Source organism: Phoca vitulina, unplaced genomic scaffold, assembly GCF_004348235.1.
Source record: "Phoca vitulina isolate PV1807 unplaced genomic scaffold, GSC_HSeal_1.0 scaffold47, whole genome shotgun sequence".
In the NCBI taxonomy this organism is placed as follows: Eukaryota; Metazoa; Chordata; class Mammalia; order Carnivora; family Phocidae; genus Phoca; species Phoca vitulina.
Window position 1 is genome coordinate 12400637 of NW_022589750.1, and position 18385 is coordinate 12419021.

The 18385-nt window shown below is 54.4% G+C and overlaps 2 protein-coding genes across 5 annotated transcripts in view; one reads left to right on the forward strand and one right to left on the reverse strand.

Moving 5' to 3' along the window:
- Positions 1 to 9543, forward strand: part of DHRS7B (dehydrogenase/reductase 7B) — a 68017-nt gene extending 58474 nt beyond the window's left edge. For 2 of the 3 annotated variants that reach the window (XM_032431693.1, XM_032431695.1), the window contains exon 7: positions 68 to 2410. In XM_032431693.1, coding sequence (XP_032287584.1) covers positions 68 to 273 — 206 coding nt within the window. In that variant the 3' untranslated portion in view covers positions 274 to 2410. Of the gene's footprint in view, positions 1 to 67; positions 2411 to 5715 lie in introns of those variants that run through there. The other variant, XM_032431694.1, reaches the window with a different exon arrangement.
- TMEM11 (transmembrane protein 11) lies at positions 2552 to 18023 on the reverse strand. 2 transcript variants are annotated; one of them, XM_032431697.1, is made up of 3 exons: positions 17910 to 17982; positions 14630 to 14909; positions 2552 to 5487 (listed from the first exon to the last, which is right to left on the reverse strand). In XM_032431697.1, coding segments are annotated over exons 2-3 (519 nt in total). In that variant the 5' UTR covers positions 14632 to 14909; positions 17910 to 17982; the 3' UTR covers positions 2552 to 4970. The 2 variants fall into 2 exon arrangements, with proteins under 2 accessions (XP_032287588.1, XP_032287587.1); XM_032431696.1 differs by lacking the exon at positions 14630 to 14909 and having other exon boundaries at positions 17910 to 18023.
- Positions 18024 to 18385: the final 362 nt, after the last annotated feature.

The following is an 18385-nucleotide window of genomic DNA, read 5'->3' on the forward strand; positions in this document are numbered from 1 at the left end:
CTCAAGTCCTTGAGAGAGGGACTTCTGCTTTCTAGTTCATGACTTTCTTTTGTTTTGTTTATTTTAGTTATGGACAAGACCACGGCCCAAGGCCGAAGCCCTGTGGAGGTGGCCCGAGATGTTCTGGCTGCCGTGGGGAAGAAAAAGAAGGATGTAATCCTGGCCGACCTGTTGCCTTCCTTGGCCATTTATCTGCGAACTCTGGCTCCTGGGCTCTTCTTCAGCCTCATGGCCTCCAGGGCCAGAAAGGAGAGGAAGTCCAAGAACTCCTAGTGGTGCGTCCGATCTGGGCTAGGGAGCAGCACCTGGCTGGGTGCAGCTCCTCGATAAGGGGCGGCTGCATTTGTTGAAACCTTACTGGATATTTGTCTTATGGGTGGGAAAGATGGAACACACACTTCTGAAGATCCCTGGCTAGGCCCCTGCTAATAGAATGAGAACCAAAAAGGGCAACCAGCTTCTTAGGGGTGAGGGGTAAACCTTAAGGAACAAATGTGGAGCTGGGTTTAAACTAAGACTCTGAAATAAGTGAATGAACAGTTAAGAGTTGTAGTCCTCGAGGGCTGCCAGCACCATGCCTCCTTTGAATTCCAGCCTCAGCCAGCTCCTAGAAGGTGTGTCAGTCTTGAAGACGGAAGACATCCTGACATCACGTGACCCACTTCTCATATTTGATCTGGATTACAAACTAATGGTTTTGGCAGAGTCACCTGCAGTACTCAAGGGAGCAGGCTGTCCTTTTAAGAAGCCGTCATCCATATCCACGGTCAGAATCCTACAGTCCGTCATCCAACACAACAAATGGGGTCCTGTGTGTTCCGTCTTTCCACGTAACCCAAGTGATGCTGGCTTTAGTAACTAAAAGGAATTCCCCGGTTTCCCTGTGCACTCTCACCTGAAGCCGTGTAGACCAGGCCCCACTCCAAGCAGAAGATGAATGTACAAGGACACGGCAGCCAAAAGGGAGAGGAAAACCACCCGGATGGTCCCGCAGATCTCTAGGAAGTGAGACTCCGAAGCCCGGTCAGCTGGGGGGGGGTGGTTCTGAGGCCGCAGCTGGCCCCCGGTGACAGAAGTCATTTGTTAGCTGTGCCTTTTGGAGCGGAGCCAGAAGGGATGCCTGCTTCCACCTTTCTGATTTATTAAAAATACATGGTTGAAGTTGTGAGTAGATCAACGTCATACTTGAAGTTTAGAATGAAACTTTTCCTATTATTGAGGCTGAAAGTGGAAATTGGGGTTATATTGTATGGCTTCCCCGACGCGGAATAAAAATGTCCTAGCACGTCATAGCGGCATCTTATGCTGTATCCTAACTCTGGCCCTGCAGAGCTTGTATCTTAAACAGCTGTCCCTGATATAAAAATGGCCAAAGCCAACCTATGGTTAGTGTTTGAGGCTCTCGAGTTTCCTGGGAGCAGGAGGACGAGGAGTGGGGCATTAGCTCTGGTGACCTTCCCCAGCTCCCAGCGCTGCCTGAACATTGCAGGGGCCCGTAGTGGAAGTGTGCACCTGGACATCCGGGGCAGCTCTTCATTTTCCACTGAAGCCTCTACTCCCTCCTAACGCGGGAGAGAACGATCTTACTGTTCACGTCAGGGCCGTTAGAGCCAGGGAAGAGCTGGGCCCACGACAGCCGTAGCGGCCACTCTAAAGCCTACTGTGAGAGGGAATAAAATTGTCAAGTGCACAGCACGTCCGCAGGAAAGGCAGTGACAGAGGAAGGCGTGCGTCCAAATGGGAACGGGAGAACATCTGTCCTTGGGCACTCAGCTGACTGGCACTTTCAGCGGGGCCCGGACCCAGGTGCTGTCCTTTTCTCTCCGTTAAACAAAACGGGCAGCAACTGGACACCGGTGTGACCTGCTGTCCTCTAAAGAACACATGCTTAGCAGCCACACAGTCCGTCATCAAAACATGGCACCCACTCTGCTGTGGAGGGCGTTGCTTTGGGGCCCCACCAAGCCCCGACTCAGGCGCGGGTCCGTACGCAGAGCTCGGAGCAGACACGAAGGGTCTCTTAACCTACACACGAGCCCTGAGCCCGATTCCAAACCACCGGATGTTTATTGACCTCGTATTTTTAAAGACTCACACTCACTTTCTTAAACTTACTTTAGAAACTTTATATTCTACCATATCAATAGCAAATGCAGCACAACCAATCATGAAAAGCTAGCTATGTCTGGCCGCCTGGCAGACGCTGTCCGAGGCCCGGCTGCCCCTGAGGACGTCGGCAAGACCACAGAGGTAGTAAAGATGCACTCCCGCCGCACAGATGCTCTTTTTGGCCTCGGAAACGAGGGAGAGGACTGAGGAGGGCCAGCGACGTCAGTGCTCTGGAGGGCGTGCTGGCGTGAAGGTGGGGCTCCCCGCCTGGGAGGGCAAGCCCCCCCTACACACACACACACACACACACACACACACACACTGTGCCCCGGCCAGGACCCCACTCTTGCTTTCAAGCCAGTGTTTGAATATGAACATCTGCCACCAGGGGCAGGGGTGGTGCTGTTGCCATCTCTCTTTTCTGTCCTCAAGGGTTTTTGCCCCCCCCCCCCCCCCCCCCCCGTGGATTGGGGGTAGGTTGGAAAAGCTCTGCATTGGTTCTGCCCGCACATAAAGTTCAAAGGCACTTTCCGCTCTGCTCTGTGGGCCTCCTGGGGTTTCCCGGGCCGAGGGCCGAAGCACGCGCACGTGAGTTTCCAGCCAGCAGTGCTGCACGTCTGTGCGCGGCTCCCGAGTGGTCAGACGGGACAGTGAGCGCGCAGCGGCCACCAGCAGGCTCCAGGGACGCTGCTTCCCTTCCTCCTTCGTGGGGCCCCGCAGCTGCTGAGCCAGACGGGGACGCTTGGGAGGGAGCGGACAGGCTACGGAGAGAGCCGGTAAGTGTTCGCCGCGGTCTGCTCCTCCGCACTTCTCGAGCTGACCTTCCTAAAGGCTCTTTGCTCTTCTCTGAAACTGGGGTGAGTGGGCAGTTCAAACAAGACGCCTGTAACTGGGTTACTGGCGCGATGCATTGGCGCACGTGGGCGCACACAGGCCTGGTGTGTGGACTTCGCAGGCAAGGCCCAGCTGACTCGGCCTGTTTCCCAGTTGGCAGTTCTCTAAGGCCGTGTCAAGAGCCCTGCGGCACGTCACTGAGGAGCGTGACCCACTCGACGGTGCCGTGTAATTAGGAAGGCGGCAGAAACAGAGAAGCCTTCCAGGCGCCGGAGGTGTGCTCCTGCCGCTCTCCTTCCCAGCCGGTCGGGGCCGCTGCTCACGTAGAGAGGCCTAGAGCACCAAAGTCCTGCTCTGCGCTCCGCGGCAGGCCTGAGTCCTCACCTTGGCAGGGCACTCGGAACTGCGCTGGTATGTCAGAATCTGGGCCAGTCTACCTGACAAGAATCACTGTATTCAGCGCATCTGGAGCCAGCCTGCTTGCACTTGGCTTCTCTTCCTGGTGAGGACTTCTGCTCAGCTGACCCGACCGAGACGGCTACTGCTTGTCGGCTTCCAGCCACCTCCCCCATGAAATCTGGCTTGCAGGCAGAGCATGGGGCTCCCTTTCCAAATCTGCGCCGTTTATTACAAGACACCTGCCATTCGTGCCCGGCCGGCCTGGGAGCCAGCTGTCAGACACCCGAGGGGTTGTGGGCTCTGCACGTCGAGACCCTGTGCCTGGGATCACTACCGATCGAGCATTGTTGCCGATGGCCAGACTGCCATGTAAACTGTAGTGTGCCCCCAACACCATCTTGCCACCCAGCATTCACCTGAGTGATTAGTATTTCTAGGCCTCCTGGAATTAAAGTTCACAGTCTGTGGACCACAGTCCATTGTGAAGTCTTTTAAAAGCTCTGGATCTCCCCGTATAATAAACGGACCAATCGCCCACTTGAGCTCCTTGACGCCTTCCCATGTACCCCTTCATTCTTCTCTGGTATCCGATCTTCCCGATGTGGCCTTTAAAACTAGATTGCTTCTTGAAGATGGACCCTTCAGAAGGAAGTGCCATGTAGCTCCTCAGGGAGGACTGAGAGCAGGCCTCGGGAAGGTTGCACGTAAGGCGGGGGACCTGACATCTTTATGGAAGGGAAGATTTTTTTAATTACCCAACACCTTCGAGGGATATGGAGGACGAGGTGCAACACGCCCTGCGCTGTGAGGGAGGGGCACGGGACTGGCTCCTGTGGAATGGGACCGCTGGGAGGGGCCCTGGGCTCGAACTCGGGGTCCACATCAGGAACAGCTTCGATGCTTTGAAAAAATACAGGTGTTCACCCGTGGGGCCTTCTAAATCAGAATCTCTGGACAGGAGGTCCCAGGCCTGTTCTCCATGTGGCCCCACACAGAAACCCAGTGACCTCTAGGCCTCGTCACCGGATCCCACCACGTCCCCGCCTTGAAAACAAGGCTGGCATGAGGTGAGACCGCTCTGGGAGGGGTCCGGGCAGGCCTCATTCACAGAGGTCTGTTCTTGCCGTGGACGGTGACACCAGGCCACAGCAAGGAGTAGGGCCGGCGGGCTCGCGTGGTGCCCACAGCTCCCACAAGCAAGCGGCCGCCCGCAGCAGGTGCAGGTGGTCATGGACACAGAGGACACCTGAAGTTGAAATTCTCATAATTTTAATGGTCAATAGCTTCTGGTTGGCTCTGGATGGTACAGTTAAACAACAGACTTAAAGACGTCCCCCCCACCCCACAAGCGCACTCCTACCCCCTCAGTAGCGTTGCTGCTGTCCACATTCCACCGCCCGCTCAGACCCCCTGTGGGTTCTGGAAATCCACATCTTTGTGTAATGAGTTGAAAAACCCTTAGTACACCTGTGATCTGTGTTATTTTTTTTTTAAATAACAAATATTAAACGAAACCCCTTCCCAGGCTCTGCTGCCTCACAGAGCAAAAACTGTTACTGGGGCCATCTGAATACTCGGGGTGTCTCTCGTGGGCCGGGTCACTTGCTTCTCTCCCCGCGCTACTGAGATCATACGGCATAGAGTTCGTAAATCTTCTTTACACAGTACACCAGGGCGGCCAGGGCTATCGTGTTGTGCAGTCTCTTTCTGTGCAAGTCGTCCTTCCGGACCAGCACCACTGGGGTGGAGGAAGTGAGTGTGTGCAGGGGCAGGCGGGACAGTTTATAGGCGTCGTACTCCACTTGGTACTTGCAGCAGGGGTCAAACTGCCAGGAGATCCCGTACAGGGTGCAGCAGGCCAGGCTGAGCACGCCGGCGGGCAGGGAGATGTAGTGGGAGTAATCTAAGGGCAGGGCCAGCGGGGTGAAGAGGCACGCGGTGCCCGCCAGCACGGTGGTCTTGTGAAGACAGTTGCCCACGGTGATCCAGCGGGCTGTCTCGTCGCCGATGCGTGTGGGCTCGATCACGATGTACTTGTACTGGGCTTCCAGGGCCTGCTCCAGCTCGTACTCGAACTGGTCTTGGGCGTTCTCCCCATTGTAGATCTCGTGCACGATGTAACAGTCTGTGGCCGACAAGCTCACCCTTGGGGGGGAGGGGGGAGAAAGAGGAGACAGTGAGACGGTCAGGCTGAGCAGCGCGCACCCCGCTTCTGTGCTCAGACGCTGGGGACAAGTCCGTGGCCCAAGCCTGGGCCTCAGGCTCATCAGAGAGCCCGAGCTCGTGAGGGCACCACGTCTCGCTTATGTTTCGATCTTCCTTGGAACCCAATACACAAGGTAGTCACTAAAGAATTTTTTTTTTCTTCCTCAGAGAAAATAGTGAAATGTAAAGAGACAAGGAGGAAGAGTACCCAGATCTCTAAGGACATGACCACCTGCAGTGTGTACCGGCCTGGCGGTCAGCCCAAGGCCGCGCACAGACAGAGCTGAGTGTGCACAGGAGCCCCAAGGAAGACAGAATGTTTCGGCCCGGAATCACACCCACACAGAGGCCCGAGGTCGGCTGGAGGAACCGTGCCCTTGGTTAACCAGAGCGATGCAAGGGGGAGGATTCTTCGATGGAAACCAACAGATCCAAGGCCGATAGTGCCAAACACTCTGCCCTCTGCAAGGTTCAAAAGTCGTCATCCCTGCGCTGCAGAACAACAGACCGACAGGGTCATCTTCGCCTCGGATGATTGAGAACAAAACTCCTCTGGCCATCACGGGAGGACGAACTGCACAAAGCACCCGAGGCCGACAGCCCCAAGAACACCAGCACACAGCTTAGAAAAAGAAGCCCTCTGCTTTAATTAGGAAAAGACAAGGCCTCAAGAACCGTGACAATGAAATTCAGTGTTAAGGGGGACATACGAAGGGCCCCCAGAGGTTCCCACCCATTCTGACCCTGTGCCTCCACGACTCTGTATTTATTGCCAGTAAAGCTCCTCTCACTCACATAAAAAACACTGTTCACAAAGCCCCACTTCGAGTGGCTGAGCTGATCCAACTTCCCCGTGGGACTAGGGATGGGTGACCTGACCCTCACTGGCGGAAGAGAGATCTGGAGGCTCAGGGACGGCTCAGCCGTGAATCCAGGCCACAGAGCTGGCTGTGAACCATGGGCCCGGGGGCATTTTAGGCGGTTTCGGGATTCTGTTGACCTCTCTCCAGTGCAAACTTCGCATCCAAAGCAGAATCTTTCCACACCCCTGATGGGCAAACCTAAATATAGACCTGTACACGCCTTGTCATTTCCATTTGGCTTGTTTCAGCGTGTCCAGATCTTTCTGAATTTCCATACCGCCGTCCAGCGTGTACAGTTTCTCCTAGTTTTGTGTTCTCAGTTCATCCAGTAAAAAGCCTTCTTTATACCAGCCTCCGAGGGGGACACTGCTACACACAGCTCCTGAAGCTGGATCAAGTCACGTAACCCTCTTACCAGGCAGTGCAGAGCACCCTCCACATGCCTCGGTGAAAAGCAGCCCCTTCCCTTCAGCAGCCCCTGGTTCCTGGGCTGCTCAGACCATCACAAAGGAGAGGCGGTCCAGGGGCCCCCGTCTCGCTCTGGTGCTCACTGCTCCCCGCACCCAAGTCCACGCCCCTCTGACTGGGGCTCTGGGCAAGTGTACTGAGCCATACAAAGGTGATCGCAGCCCACCCGAGCTCTGATTGTCCAACGAGTAAGCACAGCCCTAAGTGCTCAAGGACACAAGGCCACCAGCTGCCCACATCCCGGGCACGCATACCCAGCAGCCACTCCGAGGAAAGCAACAGGGGAGCTGGGCTCAGAGCTTCCTCGTCAGGGACTGTGCACATTAAGGCCAAGTGAAGGCTTTTAAAACAAGGTCACCCCAGAACCTCTAGGTCCTAGCCCTCCTTCAAAGGCGAAATGACACGTTAAGTGTGGTGAAAACTGCATTGCCAGGGGTATGCTTCAAGGAAAAAGGACAGGTGATCCGAGCACTCCTTCCAGTTATTACTGCCAGGCAGGATTCAACACGATAAAAACTACCTTTAGCCAACAAATAAGCAAACCTAAGAGGCAGAGGGTTTCACTCTGTTAGAAAAACAACTGCTCAAATACTTTCCCCGTTGTCGCATCATCGGAAAGTCACTGGTAATGCACCCCCAAGTGCAGGGGGAGGGGCCTCCATTCCCAGGTGGGAAGGACTTTAGCAAGAGGCAGTGGCTGGGACTTGGGCAGAGGCAACTCTTTATTCTGAAAAAGTAACTGTAATTAAGTTGGGCTCAGGGGAGCCTCCTAATTAAAGCACAGGCCCTAATTAAACGGTGTGCACTGGGGAGAAGTCGTTCCCTGGGGGTCGGACAAGGCACCTCCTAAACGTGGGACATTGCCAGGGCAGCTACGCTGAGCCAGTAGGGAGCCAGTAGTCGGGGCCGCCTCTCCAGGAGGACTTAACGAGCTGCTTCCGGAAGAATCCACCGGAAGTTGATGCAATGGGAAAAGGAGGGTTTTCCCTTTCAAGGCCTCCATTTGGTTTGAATTCAGGGAGGGGAGATGGAGCTTGTTTCAGTTCTTACTCCCAGACAGGGTCTCACGCTGGCTGGATAAGTCACAGCAGAAATGAAAGTCACTGGCCATGGGCTGACTGGCCCCGTGTGCGCAGGACCAGGGAGAGGACTCGCTCCCAGGCAGCCCCGACTTCCCTTGTGTTATCAAGGTGTGAAGACGAGGCGCTTCCAAGTCAGTGCGCGTCCCCACCGACTACCAAAGCGAGGCCAGGGATGCCTTTCTGGCCACGAAGTCCCTCCAGAACATTCAAAGCAAAATGTGGGTGTCAAGGTTGGGATCATAGAATGTTCCTGCCCAAAGCCCAAATCTACCTTAGCATATAGTGGTGCCCTCTGCGCCCAGCAGATCAGAGCCACCCTGAACGTCGTGAGGCCCAATAAGAAAACGCCAGGTGAAACCCCAGCACCTGGAACTGGCCGCTCCGTTCTGGAAGCACATGCGTGGGCAGATCCCACCTCGCCGTCCCTGAGCCCCCTGCTGCCCTCGCTTCTGCAAGCCCAGCTGGCGCCCACAGCCACGCCGCCCGCCGGCCTCCTCAAGCCTCCAGGTTCCTGCCTCACTGCTCTCGTCCTGTGCCTGGCGTCAGGCCTGACCGCACAGGGACGGACAGTGAGTAGACGCGGGCAGCGGGTCACCGTCTGCGTTCTGGCCGCGGGCAGTCATGACCGCCACAGCGCACACGAGGGTGCTCATCCAGTACGCACACCCAGCCTTGCGAAAGCGTGCCACAGCTTCCTGAAGCCGCAACAGCTTCCTGGGGGCAGGTCACCCCACTGCTACCCATCTCCATCCACCCGCCGCACCTAAGTCCCTTCCGGGCGCCTTCGGACAAGCCTGCCTCTGAAGCCCGCCTAGCCGGCAGAGCCACGCTCCCAGCCCCGACGTGCACGGATTCTGCTCTTGAAGCCGAGGTGCTACTCCCAAAGTCCGCGCACGCAGTCTTGTGTCACTGCGAAACCATGTAATCTGAGGTCGGGCCCTTTCCAGGATTCCATATGCTATACACAGGACACACAAAGGCTCAAAACGCACGCGCGCGTGCACGCGCGCACACACACACACACACACACACACACGCAATCGGAGGCCCCACCTGTTAAGAGGCCACCCATCAAGCACTCAGCGTCTACTCCTTCCGCCTGGGCTGTGGCAGTTGGGGTTCATGTCCCTGCAATTACAGGTTTTAATAGCTGCCTGGACCACTGGATTCAGTCCGCATGGTTGTCATGGGCTATCATTTCACAAACCTGGTGGCCGAGTACTCCCAAGACAGAGCCGTGTCTCCCGCCACCTAGCTACTCCAGTGCCCACCCACATGTGGCCTGCTTTTGTTTCCGGGTCACACATCACCCAACTAAGGAAGGAACCCAGTGGTCTTGAACAATTTTAGACCATCACCAGCCAACCCCTAACTTGAGCCCTGGCACACAAATGCAGATTAAAAAAAACAAAAAAGCTAACTGGAGTCTTTGGAGCTTCCTAAGAGACTATATTTTTGCTTTTCAAGAGTGCATAACACAGAGTTCATGTAAGGGTGGCTAGTGGTGCACTTGGTTGAGCGTCTGGCTCTTGGTGGTGATCTCAGGGTCCTGGGATCAAGCCGTGAGTCGGGCTCTGTGCTCAGTGCACAGCCTCCTTATCTCCTCTCCCTCTGCTCCTCCCCCCAACTTGGCGCTCTCTCTCTCAAATAAATACACCTTAAAAAAAAAAGTTCATGTAAAAAGAGAAAGAGAACTGATGGAAAAGTATCCAAGAAATAAAGTGACAAAGGCAAGTACAGAACAGTGATTATAGTACGTTATCTTTAGTGTACTTTTAAAAAGCTAGGTTTGCTTTTAGGGGTGCCTGGGTGGCTCAGTCAGTTAAGCGTCTGCTTGAGCTCAGGTCATGATCCTGGAGTCATAGGATCAAGCCCCGCATTGGGCTCCCTGCTCAGCAGGGCATCTGCTCCCTCTGCTCCCCCCTCCCCGGCTTGTGCTCTCTCACTCTCTCTCTCGAATAAATAAATAAAATCTTAAAAAAAAAAAAAAGGTGTATGTTTGCTTTTAAACACACAGAACATTCCTGGATGTCCAAAGACCTGAGAATTATGACCATCACTGGGGAAAGGACTGGCTCCGAGAAGAAAAGGGAGCTCTTCTACCACATAACTTTTGAGTCGAATTTAGCACGATCCGTGGGACTTACGGTACAGGCTCGTGCTCCTAAACTCCCTCTGCCCATGCTGAGGTCAGTTTGCCTGGGGAGCCCTTAAGTAGCCTGTGGGGCAGAGCTGATGCTCTCTCTCATCTGAGCCGGAGGGGCTGCTGTGGACGCTGCCTCAGGGTCGTGGGCACTTGTCACTGGGGCTCCTGAATCAGCCTCCCTCCCTCTGCCTTCAACCAGAGTGGGCCTGAGACCCACCCCTCTCCTCTGAATCCACTCCGGAGGTCGTCAGGCAACAGTCATCAGAGGAATCCCCTGCGAACACGGGCTTTCCGGTGGAAAGGTGGCCACAGTGAAGAAGCAGCCGGATGAACTCCGCTCCCCGGATGTGGGCACCCTCTCTGCCCCTGGCAGCCTGCCCAGCATGTGGCCCCATGGTCCCCTATACCATCGGGAAGCTGGTCTAGAGGAATCCGGAATGACAAAAGTAGTCTCACACACGGGATCCCCAAAGTCTGGAGATCCCTCCCCAGAAGTCAGAGCTGTGCACAAACGTTCCAAGCAGCACTGACGCGAAGAGCTGGCTACCTCGGGCGGTTCCTCTGTCAGAGCGAGAATGGAGGCACAGCGGAATCCCTCCCTCGTAAGGTGGAGGAGGAAGCTGGTAACATGCAGACGCGCACACACAACCGAAGGATGCTGCTACCGAGGAACGTCCTCACGTGTGCTAACTGTGAAGAACAGCAAGGAAATGACGAGTCATGAGCGAGGGGGCCTCTGCCTGCCGGTAGGGACACGTGGGCCATGGTGACGCTAGTGAGCGGTGAACACACGGGTTTACTGTGTCTCCAAATAACAGTGAAACCCCCATAAAACGTACCGTCCTGACCGTTTGTTCAGTGCACGGTTCAGCAGCGTTCAGTACCTTGCCGCTGCCGTGCAACCAATCTCCGGGATGCCTTCCGCTGGCAAAACCGCAACTCTGCCCCCGTGAAGCAACAGCCCCCACTTCCCAGCCCCCGACTTTGTGTCTCTGAGCTGGACAACCTTAGGTACCACACTAAGTGAAATCGTGCCGTATTTGTCCTGCAACTGGCTTACTCGACGTGATGTTTTCAAGGTTCACCCACGTTCTACAGCGTGAGTCAGAATTTCCTTTCTTTTCAAGGATGAATAAAGACTAGTCCATCGTACGTCTATACACTTGTTCATCCATCACCCTTGGGCTACTTCCACCTTCTAGCTACTGGGAATCCTGCTTCTGTGAACATAGTATAAAATGATCTGCTCAGGTCTCCGCTTTTAATTCTTCTGGATACACGCCTAGAGGCAGAACTGTTGGATCGCGTGGTGATTCCACTTCCCGCCGGCCGCGGAACCGCTCACACTGCCCACGGCTGCACCCCTTTACGCTCCCACCCAAAGGGCATGCGGGGTCCAACCGCTCCACCACCTCAGGAGTGCTTGTAATTTTCTGTTTTGTTTGTAATTTGAGCCATCCTGATGGGTGTGAGGTGAGAGCTCACTGTGGTTTCGATTTGTACTTTTTATGGATAGAAGTCACATGCCGCACAACTCACCCACTTGGATTGGACAATTCAGTGGCTCAGCGCCTTCGCTGCATTGTGCAGCAAGCACCACGAGCAATTCTGGAGTATCCCCATCACCCCAAAAAGAAACCCCATTGCTCCCCACCTCCCCCAGGCCTCCCCAGCCCCTGGCAAGCACCAGTCTACTTACTGGCTTGACGGACTCACCTATATGGACATTCCATATAAACGCTATCATGTCTGCGGCCTTTTGTGACTGGCACCTTTCATGGAGGGTAATGTTTTCAGGGGCCAGACACATGGCAGTAAGCTTATGACTTTTCACATGTTAGGAACATACTTGTGATGTGTGTAACATACAGTTTTTTAAAATCCAACACAAAACATCTGGAGGGAAGTATCAAAGATGCTATCCATAAAGAAAAGTCAACAATGGCTTTCTTCGGATGGTGACCTAACAGCTGACTAAAATTTTATTTTCCTTCATAGGTTTGTCTTTCTCAAAGAAGAAAACAAATACACATGTGCTTCTTTCATAATGGGAAAATTAATGGCCAACTTTTTCTTGAAAAAAAGAAAACTCTTGCTCGACAACCCCGTATCCCTCGGGGTGACAAGACCCCACAGCCGTGGACTGTCCACGGCCGAGTGAGCGGAGGGAGCCCAATTCCGTGCTTGCGGAGAAGCCCGCGCTGCCAGGGAATGAGCCCACCGCCGCGAGTCTGGGCACAGGCAGCATCTCGTGGCTGACGTAGCCTGCTGGTCTCAGCCCCCTGCCGTCCTGCCAGTGAGCAGGAGGAAAATTCCATTTCCTTGTTGGCTCAAGCAAGCACTGGCCAAGGGGCCGTGCAGGCCACCATCACTTTCTGGTCCTGGCAGAACCGGAAGAGGCTAATCTAACTGTAGCAGAAGGCCTTGCTTTGGGCCCACTTCCTGGAGCGGGTCCTGGGCTCCCAGGCAGGCCCGGGCTGTGAGCTCCCGTCTGAAACACAATGGATGTCAGTTCGGAGCTCTGTGGAGGCAGACTGGGTTTTCACCACAGCAACCCCAGCACCGGGCCTGAATGGGACAGGTTACCAGCAGACATCAGCGGAAGCACATTCGAAATGAGTGGCAGGGGAAAAACAATTATGGTAATTAAGAGAACAGGTGGGTGAAAAATTAAACTAGGTCCATATGTCAGGTTGCTTTCCACCTACTAAGCATGTGGCCACTCTATTACCTGTGCTCTGTGAGGTGCTGGACTTTACCTCTACCCCCCAGATCTAGAATCCACTTTTGGCTAACCAAAAATTGCCAAAGAAAGCAGGAGGATTCTATGTTGTGGATTCAAAGGCCCCTTCGGACAGAAAGGCACAGGCACGTAGCCCCAGATGTTGAGGATGACTCCAAAGAGGCCAAGGAACTTCCACAGGCCCCTGGCAGGTTCGTCTGATTCAGAGAAAGCCCCGCGCGAGAGCACACGCTCCTCCCCGGTGCTCTGGGAAGTGCACTGCGCTCTGCCGTGGGAATAAGAACACAGTGCGCTAAGTGCGGGAGTCTGGAGACCTGGACTGTGCTTCCCTCTCGGTGACTCGCTGGCTTTGTGGCCAAGGGCAAAAGCCCTTGCTGCTCGAAGCCACGCTTCCTCGGGTCCAACAGGGCAAAGGCCCTAGGTCTCCCCGAGTGAGTGCCGCAGCGAGGGTGGAATGGGGTCGGCTAGGCCAGCCCAAGGGACAGCCGCAACGCACACCCCGGTGTAAGGCCCACGCAGCTGTATCTATTTAAATTAACTAAAACTGTCAAGTAACAACTCCAGTTCCTCAGACACGGGGGCCACACCTCGAACACTCCACGGCCACCTGCGGCTAACGGCTACCCCAATGGACAGCACAGAGACAGAGCATTTCTCTTACGGCAGAAAATCCTAGCGAACAGCCCTGAGCTAAAGGACTCCTACGACTCTACTAAGCGATTACTGGCCCTCCCAAGAACTCCGTGGCCCATAACGCTACTGCTGGTGGCAGGGACGAACACAGTGGCAGCTGGGAGGTGCCCAAGGGTTCGCTCCGTGGAAGACCTCCCACCTCCTCCCACTGCCCCTGCTCACCGAGGCCCCGGACAGAGAAGCCCAGCTCAGGCCTGGCCTGGGCCTCCTGCTCCCCTCCCGGCATACAAGATCATCCCGCCCTTCTTCAGGAAATTGGGATGGAGCTGGAACGGGGCCTAAAGGACTAAACCCCCGAGGCACAAGGTATTGCGGCTGGAACCAGACTGCTCAAGTCAATCCAGGAAAATGGAAAATCGTGCCTTAAGAGGATGAACACCACAGATGACCTTAAGTTGCAATATCCAATTTCCGGGATCAGAACATGTGGCCTAAGTGTGCACGACTCCACCTTCTGGTAGCCAGCTGGGGAGGACCCACACGCCCACAGACCCGGGTGCAGAAGCTCTACCTGTGTGGCTCATCCAGACCAGGACGAAAGAAACATTTTTACCACCTACTAGAGCCGGAAAGGCAGTTTTCCAAGAGAAAAAAAAATACCCTAGACCACTTAGGGTCCTCAGCTCTAGAAGGAAAAGAACAGATCAAAATGAGGAGAATGTCACTCCCGGAATGTGAGCCAACTGCCCACATGGCTTGTGGCCCATCTGTTCAGCTGGACTGGGACCTAAACTCTCTACCAGCCATCCAGGACCATGTCTCTTCAATTCTCATATTAAAGCAACGCTGTCAAAAAAGGAGGACCGAGTCCTGGGAAAGAAGGTATATGGTACAGAAAGACGTGGACATAATCCCACAGACCCGGCTGCCTAAAAGCACAGGCAGTCGGCCACACAAGCCAGGGGAGGGGAGGGCCGCAAGAAGTGACTTCTCCCGAACACCTGAGCATTTAGGCCAGCATGCCCGGCCCTCTGAACACCCCAGGTCTGTAAACAGCGCTGCTGCCTTGCATCATGATCAGAATGAGATCAAGTAGATCTTCACATGCTGAGAAGAGCGGGCGCTGAGAGTACGTGGCTATACTCACATTCCAACAAGCACGCTCGGAGGCCCTGAGGGAGTGAAGACAAGCAGCCCAAGCGGAACAGGCGGGACTGTCTGTGAGCTGGTCCGGGGTGGCACCCAAGTGGCAAAACACACAGATACCTGCACTGCGCCTTCCTAGATGGGCAAGTGTGTCTCAAAGACGCCGACGGGACAAGCGGCAATCTGTTTCGTGTGCTCGCTGCCAGTGTGCTGAATTCTGCACAAGAATTCAGGTTACAGCTCAGAGTCTGATGTTCTTCATGACAAACACTGGTGAGTCCCTGGATTTAATGGAGTGGAGAGAAAAATCAACATGCAAGCAGCTGGCATTTTGCTATTTCCACCCCTCTCCTCTTGTAGTCTAGACCAGCGTTGTCGCATCACTAGAACATTCTGCAGTGATGGAGGTGTTCCATAGCTGCCCTACGCAACGTGGTAGCCCTGAGTCCCACGTGGCCACTGAGCGAAATGTGACTAGTGTGACTGAGGACCTGAAATTTTTCATCTTACTTATTTTTATTTAATTTTTTAAGATTTTTTTTTTTTTTTTTTTTAAGTACTCTCTACACCCAACGTGGGGCTCGAACTCACAACCCTGAGGTCAGGAGTTGTACGCTCTACTGACTGAGCCAGCCAGGGGCCCCTGTGTTTAATTAATTTAAATTTAATTGCCACATGTGACTAGTGGCTACAGAATGAACACAGCTCTAGACTCAAGAACCAGGTAAAGAATTCACACATTGTGTATTCTAAAGTGGACCACCATTAATACACAGCTGAGGTCAGTAATTCCAGTGGGTGGTATGGCCCTGGGCCGGGCCTTTAAATACAAGTCATGCCCTGGAGTTTGCAGCCACTTGCAAATCTGGAAAGCCTGCCCAAAGTGTTGCTCTGCTCCAGCTCCTGCCCCAAACCAGGCAATGTGTCCTTCGCTTTCAGCATAAAGCAGACTCCAGCTGGGTGTGTCAAGCAGTTCTGGAAAGTGGTCTTCCAATGTGAAGCTGAGATCTGAGTCAGCACAAATGTGACATGGAACAAACTCATTTAAGAGAGCCATAAACAGCCTATTTCAGTCGTAAGAGCCAATAATATGCTTGGGCCTCTTAATCTACGGTGCTGGGCAATCAATTAATCCAGCCTGCCCCACCCGAACAGTCTTTCCACCCACTGAGCAGGAATGGAGGTGTGCCCAGAAGTTAGCTAGCTGGCCCAGCAGCGGGTTATGTTTCCATCCCCTGCTCAGCATGGGAGGATTTTAGGGAAACCGGGCTCAGACAGATGACTCCTCCAACAGAGCCTGGCTAGGGCCTCCCAGCAAAGGCAAACAGAAGGGTCTCCCCCAGCCACACACCACAGTATCTGGGAGAGATGGGGCCACCCGAATCACAAAATTTGATGCCCCATTCCTGGCTGACATACAGCATCTGCATTTGTGAGCAGAGCCTTCAGTTCCAGGCCAAAGGTTGCAACCTGCACACCTAGGGAGACTAGGCAGGTAACCGCAATGAGCCAAGCTGTCAGGTGAGTAATGAACTAGAGAGCACTAGCCCTGACCAAGAAAAGTCGGCCACTACTCAGCTTTTCAAGGACAGTTTTATGTGAAATCTTTCAACTTATAAGTATTGGCAACTGATTTAAATTCTTTTTAAAACCTGAGGATCAACAGTCAAGGGCTGGATTCAGCCTATGGGCTGCTAGTTTGCAGACTCAGTTTTGAATTAATGCCTGTCTCCAACCAAGGAGATAAGACCCCCAGTATCTGATTTCTTAGATCAATAAAAGCTTAACTCGTGCTGGCACAACCCTTGTATGGTGTCTGGGGCATTCCTATTTGGCTCTTCCAGCTGTTTTTATCCAGTAAGGAGAAATGCCTTTCTCTCGGCTACTCCGGCTTTTCTAAACAGGATTAATGGTCGCATTAAAGATTTGAAAACGTATGCAGGTTTACAGGCCATCTGGAAACCATCGAGGTCACTTCTTTAACTTCTTCCTATGGTCTGATCTAAGAAGTAGCACATGGGAGTTGGAAAAACAAAAATTATCTGCTTGCCATTCACTGCTTTTCCACACAAGAGGAAGTGCAGAACAGACAACGTTGGATAACTCTGAGCTTAAGAATAAAATGCAAGCTGGTGTATCACAACTACCAAACAGGAAGGATCTTCTGAGCTGAAAAAACCATCTGCAGGCAACAGCAACGAATATGTGATGGAATCAAAGAAAACGAATAATGAGGATAGTTAAGAGAAAGAGAGAGGAGCGGGGGGGGGGGGTAGAGAGAGAAAGAGAACTTCTCTGGGTAATAAGCTTCTCCAAAGAGACAAAAAAAATGCAAACACCAAACTTTCTTGCTGACCTCGGCTATACCAACCAAGCCACAACACAATGGACAGAGCAGCTGAATCCAGGTGACTCCACCAATACAAATCCTTCCCCAAATTTCTAGTAGCTGAACAGCTTCTAGTGGCTTCTACTAGCTGAAACTGCTTTCCTGAAGCAAAAACTGTAAATTCAACACGAAACACAAAAACCATTCCAATCTCATCTTCTAGAAATCAGTTCTCCAAATCGAGATCCACCTCGGAAGAAACAAGCCCCTAGCTCTCTACCCACACATCATTCATTAGGAAAGGTCACTTTAAAGGACTTCCACGGCAGGGGCGCTTGCAGAGAACCCTCGAAAAGTCGCAAGAATCGAGGGTTCGAGGAAGCGGCCGGCTCTCGGCCCAGGAGACAAACTGGGGAAGGTTAAAGCTAGCCTGATAAACGTGCAGAGAGCACTGCCCTTCCCGCCCGCAGCTGGCCCACTCGGTGAAGGCTTCCCTTCCCTCTCCCTCCCGGGAGCCATTCCTCACCACATCAGGGGTCGCGGCCGAGATGGCCACGCTCGTGGCCAGGCGGGACGGGAGCTTCGGCCGCCGGATGCTAGGCGGGTCCCTTGGGCCTGCGCGGGGCTCCCGGTCCTTCCCGCGTGGCCCGGGCCCGGCCCGGCCCCTCTATGGCCGCGGCCCACCTCGCCCGGCCCCGCCATCGTCACCTCCCCTGAGCCCTCCGCGGAGGCCGCTTCAGCCGGGCTAGAGCGGGTGCCGGCTCCCACCCAGATCCTGGATCGGCCGGGACAGGAACCCCTCGTACCCCGCAGGGCTACGAGGAGGGCGGGTGGGCGGAAAGGGGAGCCCGGGGACGAAGGCAGGGACAGCGCTGCAGCCCCAGGAGGCCTCACTGGCCTCCAGGGTCCAGAGCCACTCGCCCTGGGAAAGCAACAGGCCCCCGGATCTCACCTCTCACGGGCGCTGCCGCCACTGCTGCCCGGGCCAAGACGCCTCCTTCCCCAAGCGGCCATCTTGGAGACACTCAGCTCGCAAATGTCTCGCGCCAAGGCGGCCTCGGGATAGTGGGCGGACGGAAGGGAAATGTAGTCCGGGCCACAGCTCCGGACTGTACGGGAGGTGGAAATCGAGCCCCCCAGGACTACAATGTCCACAATGCATCGCGCGCGCCGGAAGCTCCGCCTCTTTGAGGTCGCCTGGGAAATGTAGTCCTCAAACCGGGCGGAGCGAAGGAGGCAACCTGGGAAGAGTCCTATTCGGGGCACGTTTTTAGAAATTAAAATTCCCAGAGTTCGCAGCCTAGGAGTCACAGGCGCCTTGGGCTTCAAGAGCAAAGAGCTGGACAGTGGAAAGAAAGTGCCTACAACTCCCAGAGCACCGCGCGGGAGGCGTCCCGCCGCTGCCCGCTGCAGTCGCCGAGGGGCGCC